Consider the following 16,700-nt stretch of genomic DNA (forward strand, 5'->3'; position numbering starts at 1 on the left):
AGTACCGCACGCCATATTCTGCAAAGATTTCCTTCCGGTGTGTTTTTGTTTTTGCATCTCTCCACGCCAAAGCCTGTTTGCGAAGTGTATGCGTGCATCGTCTTCGTTCTTTAGGAATTCGTAATAGATGTATGTCGTCTGTTCCGAGCAGACACAGTGAGCAAACATGTCGATTTGATGAATGGCCTGCCATTCCCAAAACCTTTCGTATTGCGGGAAGGTCACAGATAATGGGACCTAGCATAGCACGGATTACTCTACCATGCGTGGGATACTTGGCAGTAGAAGAAAACTTGACCCCCTTCCATAGGACCTTGAGTTCTTGGACTAAGGGTGCCAGAACATGGTTCATTTGCTCTACGTCCGGTTCGGAAGGACCAGGGGTCAGCCCTACTAAAAATATGTTCTCTTGAGATGAACGAATCTCTGGTGGCAGATTCAAACAAACTAAAGCAATAGTTCCAAGAGAAATTTGTTTTGATGCAGCCTTGTTTCCATTTGCATTGAACCAATCCACATTCAAAGCAAACACCAGATTTCCGGAGGAGGACGTAAACCGCTGTCCATCTTCCCCACGAAGCGAGTGCCACATTGAAGCGTCCCGCACATCCTTCATGATCGGACCTTGCGTTTCGAAATAGTCGTCTCTCCATTCCAACAAATCCTCGATCCCAGGTCGATTCAAAAAACGAGCTAACCAATCAGTAAAGGATACAGTCGAAAACAGCCGGCATGCTTTTGGGGTTGTCCCATCATGAATACCTGCTTCGTGTAAAAGCTGCTCTGAACATACACGGCTCCTGGGAGTAACTTGAGACGTGCAAAATGTAGGAATCTTATCACCATAGTACATCCTGAAGCATTTGGGGCAGCACACTGTTCTGCGAATCTTTGGCTCAATCCTTAGTCCATCAAGAAATGTACTCATAGCCTTTGGTAAAATGGCCGGCGAAGACTTTTTATCGGTGTTGAAGGTGGAGACTGCACCTATGACATGCAAGCAAAGCGTGGCAGCTTCCACACTGATGTTTTTGATAAGGTGTAAACATGTGATCATAAGGAAGTAAGCCAGGTCAGAAGACTTCCAACGGCGAAACGTGTCGTAGTGTGTTGTACTATATATGCCTGCTTGTCAAAAATTTCAAAACTTCAACAAAAATTCACATAAAGATAGAATGCTATTGGAGACAAGAAGAACCCACTTGAATCTATGATTGGCCCATCCCATAACGGTTGGAAGTGGCTTTCTGTGGCTTTACGATTGAAAGGTGTTGTTTCTAAGTTCAAAGAAGCACGAGGCAAACTTGCCATGGAGGCATTTTGGGCATCGTGTGATGGCAATCATGTATCTATCAACTGATTGCTCTCAGACTCTCAAGTATTATTAAAACTTAACCAGAGAGAATGTCTACCTACCCTAAAAATCCGAGGATAAAGAGGTTTTGTGTGCTGTGCATGTTGCGCGTGCTCCGAAGCTCTTGACATGTTTTTTGTGATTTGCAGGTCTCCAGAGCGTTCCATATACTTTAGCATTGGTCTGGGGATGTTGGTAGGTGTTTTTTTCACAGTCGGTACAGTGACAAGGTATCAGAGCCAACGTTTTCATACTTCAATCAAGGCTTTGCTTTCTTCGGTGATTGGCCTGGATGAATTAATAAATGGTATCAAAGTGAGATGAAGCGAGAAACTGTTGAATGTGAAGATGATCGCGTGACTATTCACGCGAATTTTGTATAAGATAGGTTTCAAGTACTTGAAACCTATCTTATACAAAATGAGACGCGCATGTGGACTATTCATCCTCAGATCTGAGGATGCATACATGCTGAACATCAAAGGATATGGGATCTCAGCAGTATTCGAGCTGGCGCTCCAATGCCAGTAGATAAAGGCGCCCTCATGAGTATAAGTTTAGCGCTCATTGGAACATGCTGAGTGATGCGAAAAACTCTCCATAACACCGAAGCTAAGAACTCAAACTCCCAAGAGTGGCTACGTGCTGAGTCTCCAAGGGCAAGTTCGAACCAAGTTCGAACTTTGAAGTCGAGTTCAAACTTCGAAGCTCATTGTGATGAGGTCTTTTGAGGCTCGAAGCCCAGACCTCTCATATTCGAACTTGAGATTTGACGTTCGAAGAGCTCAAAACTTGGTGCTTGTACAGAAAAGCCCTTGCTGTTTTTTTGAGTCGAAGAAATAAGCAAGACAGAAAAAAAAACTAGACAACAAAAAAATGAATTGCAATATCAAGATTATGGATTATTTTTTGGCAAGTTTTGGGGTGGATTCGAGACCAAATAGGTCCTACGCAAATTGCATCGTCTGCGTTTGGATTGTGTCGCGAAGATGGCACCGAAGTTGCCTCGCAAGTGAGATTGAATTGGGCATTTAGGGGATTGAATCACGAGTTAAACACCGACATGAACTCGCAAGAATGATTGAATCGGGACAAAAGGCCCGATGTTCAGTTGCTCAGAGGGGATGCGATGCAATGATTTTATCGCACATTTGTTTGAGTCGGATGAGCACTATACGAGTAGCTATCGGACCTCATCAGGCTGAGGTTCAGTCGCTCGTCACCAATGCAGTTTGGGATCGGAACTTAGTTTCATCGGATCTGGCAAACCATTCCTCAGTCGGACTGAGGATCCCATCAAACAACCTGGATCTGATTAGACATCGCACATCGATTCTATCGGACCCCTTGGCCCCGACTCTGCTTCGGAACACCGTCCCCGATGTGACATCGGAAAGGGCATTCCGACGTGAATTTCTTGGCGGTGATGTGCGTTATCAGATGATGAACTAATCATGAGCCGTAATTGGAAATGACACTCACTTTGACTTGAGGCAGGGATTCAGACTTATAAAAGGTCTTCCTTGCAACAATTACCCCACAAGGAGCAACCATGAGTTGCTCATTGTGGGTGCGAGCTCGAGATAGTAAGATTTTTTTACCGTCAAGTTTTTCTCCACCATCTCTTCCTGCTTCATGCTTGCGGTCGTCAACATCGGCGTACATCAAGTCTTCTTCTGTCAAATTGACCTCGCCGGTTTCAGGCGACACCAAATCACTCGGATCAGATCTAATGTGCGTGTTGGGTCTGTTGAATCGTTTTGGTAAGCCCAATAAAGATTTGGTTTTGTCTTTAAACTCGCGGTATGCTGATTTGTGTTTGGGATCTGAGCATGTTTTTTGACCCTTTTCGACTGGTCTGATGCACGGCTGAGCTTGGCATATGTTATGCAATTGTGTATAGTGTTCTTGGCAATACCTGTGTGTAACCTTGTCGAGGTGATTCTCGCAATGAGTGGCCGTCGAAGAGGGATCCAGTGATCTTAATTGCGCTACGGATGCACTGCATCTCCAATGCCCAACCGTGATTCCATCCGTAACCATAGCCCGCATGACTATCAGATACACATCTTTAGATGGAGAAAATGATTGATCAACATATTTTATTACTTACTTGTAGAGTTCTCATGATTGACTTCAGTACAGATGGAGCAAACGTGAGACGAGTACTCTGTTCCCTCATGTTTCATCCATTCACCATGCTGTTGCATGGCGGTGAAATATTGCCGGTCATCGGTGCCGGTGGCATCACTCTTGAGCCTCACTCCACGCTGTTTGGTTATTCTCAACAGTCTGTGTAAGTCGAGGGCTAATGAGCACAAATTGTGACTCATTTTTCGCATGTATCGCGGATTTTGGAAATCGTTGGAGTACGTAGATGTTGGTGTGGCATGTGTTCGGTTGTATGATAATACCACATTTGAGACGGAGACTCTTTTTTGATCATCAGCACAACAATCAATCACAGTTTGGACAATGAACATCAATGATTGATGTTAACTTACATTCCAAGGCTTTGGAGGTGATTGTAATGGTCTGCCAAGCAGTGAGTCATAAAGTAATGTTGCGTAACCTGGAAAACATCTTCTGGCTGCCCTTCTTCCCGTGTGTAGTATTCACAATGGTCGTGGTCTTTGCGCCGCATGAAACAAGGTGTATATGTTGTGTTACAAGCTTCACACTAGTGTTAGGTCATTCAACGTGTTGAAACGTGGTACAAATTAGAATTGCACTCACGACAACAATAGCGAGGGAAATATTGCATCGTCTCAATTCCAGAGATGTCAAATAGGTATCCCTTCACCTTTCTTCTCCTCATTGTTTTAGCGCCACAGTCGAGACACGTCTGTGTTGGTGGATGAAATGTATGTTGCGTGATAACAAGCGCTTTATTGGAACGATTGCCTAAAGGTATACCAAGTTCGCAGAACTGGTCACCTGAGTTAAAATCGCACAGCGGAATATGATGGTACGTCAAGGTCCACAGTTTAGCCCAGGTTGACTGTGGTTGCGCGGAATCGAGGCTCTCTCCAAGGAATTCTATTGGGCATGATATAGGTGAGGTGCGTAAGGAACCTTTGGTCCGTTCCAGAAAATCAGCCGACAGCGTTGCAAAGCTGGTGAGCTGCGCTAAAGTTATAGTTTCCCATATTTCAGGATATGTTGTGGACACCTTTTTTGCGAGGTCCTTCAATAACATTATTCTAGAATACGATGTTCTCAATCATATGATAAGATAGATGATGATGCACTGCGTTGACAATTTTAGAACGATATAAGGATGAGCTGGATGGGAAGCTATTGTTATTTTTAGGGCGGGATATTGGTCTTGACAGCGTGGAAATGTCATTTTACTTCGGTACACTGTCAAACAAATTTGATTCACTGTCAAACAAATTGGAACATGCAAGAGTCTGCGGCTTCTTCTTCTGGAGGGACGCATTGGTTCATCCGTCCGGGCCGCGGGCGGGATTTGGGTTGCACAACAGGGCGAATGTTCACAAACCCCAAACCTCAAACCCGGTACAGACTGTACAGCCTGTACAGCTTTTTCAATACAAAGCCCAAGATCCATCAACTAGATCAACTCCACTTGTATGTACCTTCTCTTACTCAACTCAGCTCACAATCCCAACCTCGCTAGAAGATGTTCATTTGGAATCACATCTCACTCAAATGCAATCGATTTATAGAACATCCGAGACGCCGGACGGTAACGATCAATTAAATGTAGGTTTTGGACTTTCTTAACTGCTGATTTTCGGGCTCAAAGTACTTTTGCACTTGGTTTTGTGCTAGGGCTCAGGAATCAAGATCGGGATCTGTCAGGATCGGCTAAAGAAAACTTGAATACATAGATCATGTCACTCTTCATTAACTTCATAATAAATCAGAAGAAGGAAACTTTGAGATATCGCGATGGCGATGCCTGTCTCAGCCAATAAAATCAGGGGCTTTAATCTGGATCGTTTTCATTCAATCAGTACGCATAGGACATTTTTCAGCTGGTTTTGAATGAGATACTATAGCTTGATGGTCGCTCTATTTCTGTATGTCATTGATTAATCTTTGTTATCAAATCACTTTTTGTTATCGATGAATTTGTAATTATAAAACCACGACTTATCTTACTTCCTCAAGTTGATCAGCATAATACCATTCAACCACGAGCATTACACACAAGATTTTGCATCTTTTTCTTCATGTTTGATCAATTGGTGTTCCCAACTATCTCATGATGAAAAGGTTATGTCTGCCAGTACAAAGTTTGTTTCTAGAATAGGTAACGAGTCAGAAATTTAGTTTGCAACATTGGTGGTCAAAGAGGGAGCGAAGGCAATCTTGTAAGAGGTGGTCAGTGATCAGGGGGATGTAATTACCAGCGTGTGTGGGCATGGATCACACCAAATTATTCTTATGGCTGAACAAGACCCCTCTAAAATGAATCTGGAAACAAATCATTTGAATGCCATAGACCAGCCAATACTTGAGCTGTGTCCGAATAATCAAAGGTTCAGTGATCTGTGCTCAAAATCGGTTTTATGGCGAGGGTGGGCAAGGGTAAGTTGTGTATTGAAGAGCTGTACAGCCAGCCTGTATATGGACAGTCTGTACAGGCTGTACCGGGTTTGAGGTTTGGATCTGGAGGTTTGGGGTTTGAGGTTTGTCCTCCACCCTCCTCTCTCGTCCATCGTAGAGAGGAGGGTGGAGGACAAACCTCAAAACCCGAAACACAAACTCTGACAGTCTGTACAGGGCAATACCAGATACTCGATTTTCGAGTAAATCTCATGAATCCTTACGAGAACATCATAGAAACGATCCAGATAATGCCAGAAACGATTCCAGACTGCTCCTGATCGAGAATGCCGTCGAGTTGTTGGATCAGCATAGAACTTAGGGCACCAGATCATCAAAGAAACAATTTAAAATTGTGGTGATAAGTAATACCCCATTCATGCATTATCTTCTTGCATTGCTCTACTTCAACAATCATGTAAGGTTTTTGTCTTTCTTAATCATCTTTTTATGGGGTACAATGTAGAACAAAAAAATCAACTTTTGAATGTTGTATGCCTACTTTCATCTACAGATCTCACACAAAGATGATGTATACCATTGAGTGTAGCTTCATCTCATTTTGATTATATCAATTGATGAAAAAGATCATTTTTAAGTTTAATCATCATCAGTCTGAAGATCCGCGTGAGGGCATTTGTATCATGACAGAAGAAAGAAACTGATCATATCACATAAAAATGAAAATACAAATTGTGATTGTTAAACAAATTGAACATTAACAAAATCATCAAAAAGAATCAACCAAATCTTGCAACCCTTCATAAATCTGAACATTATCTCTTCCCTTCTTTAATGTTTATCTATCAAATCAAGTACTGTTTAACCTGATGTTTCCACTTGCAATGTAATTCTGATAAAGTTGAAAAGAGTAAGCAACCTACAAAAACCCGTAACTCGAGAGAAAGATCTCATAATTGATTCCCATTTCCATAAATTCAGCAATCAAATAACAGAAAACCTACAAAAGAAACCTAATAAGCAAACTCATGACAAACAAACAAAAGATGAATTCCATTAGAAAAAAGATCATTCTCAAAACTTCAAATAAATGTTCAATAAAACTTTGAAGAGAAACTAAACACTCACAAATGGAATTTCAACCACATCCATATGACTTTCAACTGTTTCGCAATCTGTTCTAATCCCATCCAATTCTAATTTCCTAAGCATTCCTCTGAACCTCTACAAAACCTACAAAGCTCACCACTCACCTTTAAGTTCATTAACTTTCATTAAATAAGCGTATAATATTTTGAAGTTAATTTTTTTTGTTTGGTAAAAAAGCCAAAAGAATCCTGTGTTAGTATCTATCATTTTAGTTCGAATCCATTTTTTGACAATCTGGAAACGTACTTATAATTTTGATGTAATGATTAGACCCCATTCTCAATTTCGAGTCGCCTGGAACTGTCTCTGGCATTGTCTGGATAGTCTCCATGGTGTTGTGGTGAGGATCAATGAGAGTTACTTGAGAATCGAGTATCTGTACTGCACAATACAGAGTTTGTGTTTTGGGTTTTGAGGTTTGTCCTCCACCCTCCTCTCTCGTCCATCGTATGACAGTACTGTCAGGCTTCTGACAGTCAGGCCTTTCAACCACCTCACGCTCACACCCGGTGCTTTTTTAGGGCCCAGGGCCATGGCGGAGGCCATGGCCTGCACCCGGTATGGCATGCCCTGCTCTAGCCCTTGATAGACAGAGCCTCCACGTGGCACCATGGTAAAAGCCCTCCTCAGCTGGGGCTATACCATGGCGCCACGTGGAGGCTGGGTTGAATGAAACTCCACACGCTGCAACACGTGAAATTTGAAACACACTGCAGCCTGAAACATCCTTCATTTTCATTATGTCACAATTATCTAGAAGCTCTGATCTCCAACTTTCAAGGAGAAACATCCTCAGTTCTCCTTCAATAGCTCAGCACAGAATCTCAAACACTTCACACTCAAATCCCTACAATAAATCTGGCTCACCCAACAGCCTGGCAGCGCTCCAAAAACGTTTGGAAGATTTCCAAAAAACAAAGAACAAACGGACTTCCTGGGTGTGGCCATACTTCAAACCTTCTATCATAGATAGGAAGATCAAATTTGTCTGCCAACTTAGCATTCAGCCGGTGATTTATGTTTGAGTGAAATAACTGAAGATACAAAAGGTTCAACTAACACCACAAAGAATATAATGTTTTCTGGGCAGAAAACGCAAATATTGATATAAGAAAATACTGGGCGGTCAGGAGGAGGGCAAGAAATACAAAAAAATATGGATATTGTTCCTGGTGTTGAGAGCTTCAAGCTGAGTATTTTTGTGTATTTTTAGAGGGCATATTGTTGAATGTACTAACAAAAAAACCCATATTCATCAGATATACACCTGTAACAGATGCTGAAATTCAGTTCCTCAGATTGGAGAGGACAATTTGAATTCTTCAGATGCTCATAAAATTCACAATTCTTGCTCAAAAGACTCGCTTTTCTCTAAATGTCTTAATAATGATTCAAGGCTTCATTTTCTCTCACAAGGCAGCTATAGTCACTTTGAAATATCTTCTTCAAAGCCACATAGATTATTTGAAAAGCTAGACACAGCCCCATCACCTTAATGAAAGATCTGGAGCAGAGTTAAGCTTTCTAATGAACCAATAATCGAGTGTTTTCCTTGCCAATTGCAAAAGTTATGAGCATTTGTAGATTTCAAATTGTCCTCTCCAATCTGAGGAACCAAATTTCAGCATCTGTTACAGGTATACATCTGATGAATATGGGGTTTTTTGTTAGTACGTTCAACAATATGCACTCTAAAAATACAAAAAAATACTCAGATTGAAGCTCTCAACACCAGGAACAACAGCCATTTTTTTTGCATTTTTTGCCCTCCTCCTGACCGCCCAAAATTTTTGTATATCAATATTTGCGTTTTCTGCCCGGAAAACATTATATTCTTTGTAGTGTAAATCACTCAGTCGTCATCTCGAACAAATTCATAGAATGTCATCAAACAAAAAATTCCGCCAGCAGACCGAGGGAGCATCCAAAGTGTTTTGTTTATAGTTATATTTGGTTTGGCATTTCATTTTTGCGTGTCACAAGCTGATATCTTGAGTCATTCTTGTTTTAGGAACCTTTGACACCTGATTCTTTCAAGAAAATGCTGGTCAAGATGTGCGTAGAAGATGAGATGCCCTTTCAATTTGTCAGCTCAGATGCATTTCAGAAGCTCTTGTTACTTGTGAATCCAAATATCAAGTCTTTTTTTATATCCCCTACTGCGTTGAAAGACAAGATATTTCAAACCTTCAACCTTTATCAAGCACGTCTGGTAAACTACTTCTGTTCAATCAATCATATCAACCTCACTTGCAACTCCTGGACCTCCCCAAATCACAAATCTGTCTTCGGAGTCACTGCACATTGGATTGATGAAAAATTCAAATTGAAGAATGTGGTACTTTCACTTATTGAAATTAATGGCCCACACACAGGTCAAAATTTGTCTAATCATCTACTCTGTGTCCTTGATGAATTTTCGATACGCTCTAAACTTTACTGTATCACCACCGATAACGCATCCAACCACGGTACCCTAGCTTCCGCTCTTGAAGAAGTCATTCCACAGTTTTCTCGATCCCAAAATCTGAACGGATGTCTAGCTCACGTGATCAATCATGGAGTTCGTGAATGTCTCAAGTACTTTACCAAAAGTTTAAAGCCAAATTCCATGACTGGACCCGAAGAATTTGAAGAGGTAGCCGATGTAGTCTGTTCTCAAAAGATTGCTTGTCTCCTCCAAAAACTCAATGAGCTCTCAAACAAGTACAAGAACAGCCCTCAGTTTGCAACTCACATCCAAGAATTGGCATCTACGACCCCCGGAATTGGCAAACCGTTAGGTCTTCGTACTGAATGTCTGACTCACTGGAATTCACTCTCTCATGTCTGTGCCCGAGCGGTCCGGTTGAAGAATGTGATCAACTTCAAGCTTGATAACGATCCACAATACATCAACATCCGCATCAACAAGTCAGAATGGATATTACTTGAGAATCTTGTTTGGTTCCTTCAGCCTTTTGAAAGGATCACATCCGAACTCTCAGCATTGAACTACCCTACATTCTGTCTGGCAGCTCTAGCATACGGAAAAATGATGAAACGCCTCGAGACGGTAAGGACATATCACCTTGTGAATCTAATGCAAGTTTTGTGCTGATATCACTAACTCACATGACAGGCTATGGAAGCTTCATCCACGATACCTGGCCTCCGAGCTGCTATGAACCCAATGTATGATAAGCTTTGTGATTACAGGAACCAAGCAATCACAAAGCACACATACCTCATCGCTGCTGTACTTGATCCCAGGAACAAACTCAAAGGGATCTGTCTCAACATCTTATCGCGTGAGACTCTAGAAGATCACATACACACGGCGTGTACTCATCTAGGAATCTCTGAAGCACTTGAAGATTTTGAAACTCAAGAATTACATCCAAGCTCCGATTCGGACTTGATTGACAAAACTTTTGAGTCTGACCCTCAGACTGTTCATCACCTTCGAGATGAGATTTCATCGTATCTCAGTCGTCCTGTTGAGCCCCGATCAATGACACCCTTAGGGTATTGGGAGCTCATTTGTTCAGAATATCCTCACCTCACAAAGCTTGCACAAGCCATACTTGCCATTCCGGCAACAAGTGTCCCTTCGGAAAGCTCGTTCTCTTCCGCGGGTCGTGTTATGGATGACTCCAGATGTGCAATGAAAACGTACACCCTCATGGAACAAGTGTGCTTGAAGAGCTGGATGAAAGTGTTTCCATGAAGCTTTATGAAATTCATCTTCTCTCAAACTTCTGATTCAAACCTCTGATCAATCTCAAACTTCTGATTCAAACCTCTGATCAATCTCAAACTTCTGATTGTTCACAAATTCTGATCGATCACAAATTCTGATTGACTTTCATTTTTTTGTGTTAACTAAGATCTCGCGATCTGACTCGGTTTCCGAAATCTCATTCTGTTTGATCAAACTTCTAATGTACTTACACCTACTCAAAGTTTTTGTTTCAGTCTCCTTTTGAAATTGAGAGCGCAAGTTTTCACCAAGATTGTTCACTTTCAAGACCAATCCAGATACCTCAGATTGTGGCTCACTTGCTTAAGAAGATAGAAGATGCTGGTATGAGCAAACAAGAACTTTCAGCAATCTAACTTGATTGCTCAACTTCCTGCTTGATAACTATCAACTGAGGTGTGCTTTTTCTAAGTTTCTTACAGATTTTGATGCTGATAAGCAGCTTTCTAATCCTTTTCTGATTGGTGGATTGATGATTATGATCGAGCAATCGACAGACGCGAATCATGATCATGAGAGCCAATTGATTTCTCCCAATCGGCGCAAAGTTTACAGGCCCTGAAGTGGCCATGCGGCCCCTTCAGGACACGGCGAGGGCATGGCCTGCGCCCTGGCCCTCGCCCTGCCCAAGAGCATGGCGCCACGTGGCTTCGTGGCTTCGGGTGTGAGCGTGACAACCACCTGTCCCTTAGCCGTGAAAGCCAGCACAGATGTTCCACGTGACCTTTCAGCCACGCCACATCCCGGTAGAAAGGTCACCGAGGTGTAACGAAAAATAAAATTCATATATATTCAAGTTTTTTCTTCATTAATCGTTTTTGTTTACAGCCGTTGTAATATCTATCGGCATATTTTTGAGAAGATGTGTAACCGCAGGATTTAAAGAAGAGGGCAAAAACTCAAAAAACACCATTTGAGATTGAGAACTTTAAGGAACTTTACTTACAAGTAAGTTCACATTTCTCTCTCCCTATATTGCCATTACACCCTACTGTGCCATACCAAACCCGGTTATTGGTTTTTTTTCTATTTTCCTGTTTACCGGTTTCCAGGTTCCTTCCCAATTTGCCCCAATGCGATTCGATTCTTCGATTCTTCGATTCTTTGTTTCACTCACATCTCTTTCCCACATCACATCAACTCAATCCAGCCTGCTGTCGGTGTTCTGCATGGTGAAGTCAGTTGGTTCATCATTCACATCACCCTCTCACCAAACCCATCATTTCAATCATAATTGTTTATCATGCCTTTTTGCTTTTCTTTTTGATCTTCTCAACGTGCTAATCTTGATTTAGCTTTTTAACATATGCCTACCAACACATATCCGGCCGATATCAAGATGGTTGTGATACGGATGGTATTGCGAGGTGTTCGATTCCACAATATTGTATCAACCCTTGGTGTCGACATATCTCTCACCTCCGTCCGGCGATGGTTTGATTTGTACCAAACCACCCGTGCCGTGATCACATGACCCAAGGAGCTCGACCAATTTTAGGCCAAGCTCAACACGATTTCATTATTGAATCACTTCAACACGATCCCACTTTATTTCTAGATGAACTTCAAGCGAAGATATCCAACCGGTTTGCAATTATAGTTCCCCTGAAGACTCTTTCAAACAAAGTTCGCTTGAAACTTGGATGGACCCAAAAGAAAGCCCGCACCGTCCATCCTAATCAATCGGAGGAGGCGCGAGGTGCGTATATTGGGCAAATTTTTGGAATTGACCCAGCTTGCCTGGTTTTCACCGGTGAGATTTTATTTAACCTGCCTTTGGATCTTTAGTGATGACATTGTACTGATAAACTTTGTTTCCAAGACGAAACGGCCGTCAACAAACGGCATTTATACCGCAAATATGCCCGCGCTCCTCGTGGCGAAAGAACTGTCCGACTTGAGAGGGCCACTTGATCTCAGAGATGGTCCGTCTTACCAGCAATTTCTCTAAGTGGCCTGGTAGCCTTAGCAATCCAGCCTGGTGGATACTCCAGAATCGATTTTGAGGGATTCTTGGAGGAATCACTAGTAAGTACATCTTATTAAATATCTGACGTGGTCCACGATGATAATCAATAGTGCACTGATGATCATTGTTGTGTCTAGTTTCCAGCAATGAATGCTTGGCCAGGTCGAAACAGCGTCCTCGTGATGTATAATGCTCCAATCCATCACGGAGGCAACATCGCGGACCTTTGTGAAGCTCATGGAATCCGGTTACTGTATCTTCCAGCGTATTCCCCCGATTTCAACCCAATCGAGCTGGGTTTTTCGCCCCTTAAGTCTCGGTTAAAACACAGTCGAGCTCTCCACCGCGCAATCAATGTGGCTGGGGAGGAAGCGTCTGTCTTTGTCGCTTGTATGACTTTGTTCACAGATTCTCTTTGCACTAAATTGTTCCAGAGTTGTTGATAAATCTGAAAACTCTTAATTTTCTTTCATTTTCCTTTGTAAATTGATCCCTCTTCGGGTTCAATCTAGTGTTGTGTGTGGTATTCCCAAGTCACTTAAGGTGTCAAAAATTTATTTCCGTTATCTAATTTTATTCAAGTGTGTACACAGCAACTGCTATAGCCAACTGTTGAGATTTTAGATATCTCGTGGTTTTTTTGCAAGTGAAGAATTTATTTTGATTCAAGCTCTTCAAAATCCTGGAACTCATGAGGATTGTGACTCATTTGATGAGTAACAATCCTCAACGCATCAAAAGATCACGAAGGCCCAACCTTCAAATGGGCCTTCATGAGAGAATGTCTTGTCATTCTCTTTAGGTATCCAAATATTACCTAAAATTCCTGTTGAGGTGTGCATAATTTTATGCACGTGTCTCAACTGATGCAATGTGTTTGACAAAGCATAACCACTTCAGGTTGGTATTGTACAAGAAAGCGCTTGAAATACCATGTGAGGTATCTCAAGCGAATGAGTTCACGTTGGTTGTTTACGCACTGTCAATCAAGGATAAAAATGTTTGCATTCAGGTATCAAACCAACAAGAAGGACGGACATCAAGAAACTAAAATGATCAAAGATAACATAAGACATTTTAAGCACGACATATAAAGTTTTTTTTGGTTTTGGATAAGACTTGAGGATAACATAAGACATTTTAAGGACGAGATCAGAATTTTTTGGTTTATTTCGATAAAACTGACGACAAGATTTCAAAACAGTTTGCGGATAACAATATGTGAAGGGCACATTTGATCATAAGATAAAAAATAGTATAACATTCAATTCGATATGAAGTCAATCAGCAGCCGATCATAGCCTGATAATAAAGTGAAACGTGGAATGAGGATGATGAAACGAATAGAATCGCTTGATCGGAGTCTTAGCAGGGGATAATTTGATATACTAAAGTCAATTTGGTGTTTGATGGATTATCTAGATCCTGAGATAGAAAAGACCCCAAAAACAAATAAGTCAGTACCCAGCTTCGTTTGTGGAAAAAATAATAATACAACTTACATTTCAAGAAACGAGCTTGAGCTTCGGTCAACAGGCGGTTGGCTACTTGACGGTCAATACCTTGGGAGGTTAGACTGTCTTCAGTGAACTGAATGCTTGGGATTAAGTCGGTCCACGAGAGGATACCAGCTTCTCAAAGAAGGGTTTGAGTCTTTTCATCATCATCTTCAATTCCACAATCAGTCAGGAACAGTTCTAATTCCACCAAGTGAGAGGTGGAAGGCCTTGGGAGCTCAAACTCAATGCTGCTACTAATACTATTGCTTTCCCAGTCACTCTCGAAATCACTGGAAATATAGATTGGTTCATTGGCGGGAAACTTGGACTCTGGAGCTGGACCGAAAAGAACCCAGTGTCAGTAAGTGCCAATTTGGTCTTGATTGGATATCCCCTGACAATTAGCTCACCATGTTCTACCTTTATTTTCTTCAAGTCGGCCTTGATGTCAATCATGTCACCAGATCCGGAGGCGACACGTTTTTCACCTACCTTCACCAACCCGGAATTCATATTGGGCATTGAGGTCGAATGGGAAAGGGATTGCTTTTTGTAGATCCCTTCGTCGGTGGATACAACTCCACCAGGTGGAGTTTGTTGAACTGATGATGAAGCCGGATTGATAGGAAGTGATCGTCAAGGCTTTCCTTGTAAACGCAGATCCACCCAATGATCCAAACCCATGTCAGGGTGGATCCAGCGGTTCTTCTGGATCTCATACCGGAACTCTGCAGTATTGGGCGGTATTTTGCTGGTGGCGATGTTGGCCATCCAACAGAATCGAAAGCAGTCAGTCATATACAAAAACAGAATGAAGATGCATCATTCAATACCTACAGCACCATTTGCCCAAACCCAGGCGGCGTGGTAAGTCAATTTGTATTGGAAGGTTGGATCCCAAGGCAAAGTCGAAATCTTTCCTGGGCCTCCGGGCTTACCAGATCCTCCGGAGGACCTTTCAATCGCAAACTTGCTAAAAATCTTGTTAGCAAAAGTAGCCAACTCTTGCTCTTTGATCGATTCCTGTTAAGGTAATAGAAAGCAGAAACCTCAATAAAAACTTGATGGTTGTAGGTCGTGTACTCACCTCAGATTCTTGATCTTGAGTCCCGCCTCTGCTAGTCGAAGCAATGAGCTTCTTAGTCGCGGATTCCTGTCAATGCCAACAAACATGAATCAATCGGTGAAAGGAAGAAATATAAGCTGGTTAGAGAAAAGACCAAACTCGCCTTAACTCCCTCTTTCGCTTTAACTTGAACGTTCTCATTTTCAATCGAAACAAGACACTTCTTTTTGACGGATTTCTCAAGAGTGTAGACCAATTCTTGCCATACATCAAAATCAGTGAGAACCCACTTGGCCCGGCGAATGCTGGCTTTCCACTTGAGTTCTGGCGAGAATGGACTGTTCAGGATGATATGTTTCATCCCAGCCTCGTACTTCTCACACGCATCAGCCACTAGCACTGCACAGATGTAGTATTTTTCGGCTATGCAAAATGATTAGAATTAATGTCAAAAATAATTAAAAATGCTATGTTAATGCATAAAAATGCACCATTAATGCACCATTAATGAAAAAAAATGCAGCATCAATGCAGAAAAATGCAGTGTTAATGCACATGCAGAATGAATGCAGAATTCCACCTTTTTCAATTTTTTTTGTCCTTCAGGTCAATCATTTTTCACTTGGGAAAAATACTACATTTTCCCAGTGTAGGTCCTTGAATTCAATCACACTCTTTCCAAAAGGGCAAATTTTCGTTTCGAGGTTACCGCTGTTGATCGCTTTAGAATCGATTAAATTGAGTTTGGAAACCTTTGCTGCCTTCTTACCAGCCCCAACTTTGGGAGTGCTTGGATTTGGAGCATTGATATCGACCTCCTGGTCGGTATAAATCTTGAATTTAATTTTGAATCTCATTTGATTCTTGTTATCGAAAATTTCACGACCGCGAGTCCCAACACGCAACAAGGGGTCTTGTCTGTTGCAGGTTGCACGTCAATCGTTACCTACCCGATCATCCGCCTCTTCGAACACTGAAAGTGAGGAACAATCAGATGAAGAAGCCAACCGAAAAAGACGAGTGAAAAGCAACTCACAAGGGTTCATGTAGGCACTTGAGGGGGTCTCGGCCGGAGCAATTGAACTGTTCTTAGACATTCTGGTAACTATCAAGAGCCAAAAAAAGAATACATCAACGCAGAGTTAAAAAAAATCATTAACATGAAATAAATGACGTACAAATACGATGTTGTATTTGGGAAAACGATGGAAAAAAGAAGAATGATGATAAGGTGGATGATATATGAAATATGAAGATAGTTCTGGTCAATAATAGGTGAATTGTGAGGATAGATTTCAGTGTGAACGGTGGTGGGTTTATAAAGTAGTGAGGTGAACGACCTAAAGCTTGAAATGGACAGAAAGACATCATGTGAGATGATG

At 41.8% G+C, this 16,700-nt stretch overlaps 1 protein-coding gene across 1 annotated transcript; it reads right to left on the reverse strand.

The window, feature by feature from the left end:
• Nucleotides 1-14,450: 14,450 nt before the first annotated feature.
• MELLADRAFT_92775 (uncharacterized protein) lies at nucleotides 14,451-15,679 on the reverse strand (the record flags this gene model as incomplete). The annotated part of the gene is made up of 5 exons (XM_007415627.1): nucleotides 14,451-14,854; nucleotides 15,086-15,275; nucleotides 15,340-15,405; nucleotides 15,478-15,556; nucleotides 15,609-15,679. 5 exons carry the CDS (start codon nucleotides 15,677-15,679, stop codon nucleotides 14,451-14,453), a joined length of 810 nt encoding a protein of 269 aa, XP_007415689.1.
• Between the last annotated feature and the right edge of the window lie 1,021 nt (nucleotides 15,680-16,700).

The sequence above is a fragment of the Melampsora larici-populina genome, assembly GCF_000204055.1.
Source record: "Melampsora larici-populina 98AG31 unplaced genomic scaffold MELLAscaffold_52, whole genome shotgun sequence".
NCBI classification, from domain to species: Eukaryota; Fungi; Basidiomycota; class Pucciniomycetes; order Pucciniales; family Melampsoraceae; genus Melampsora; species Melampsora laricis-populina.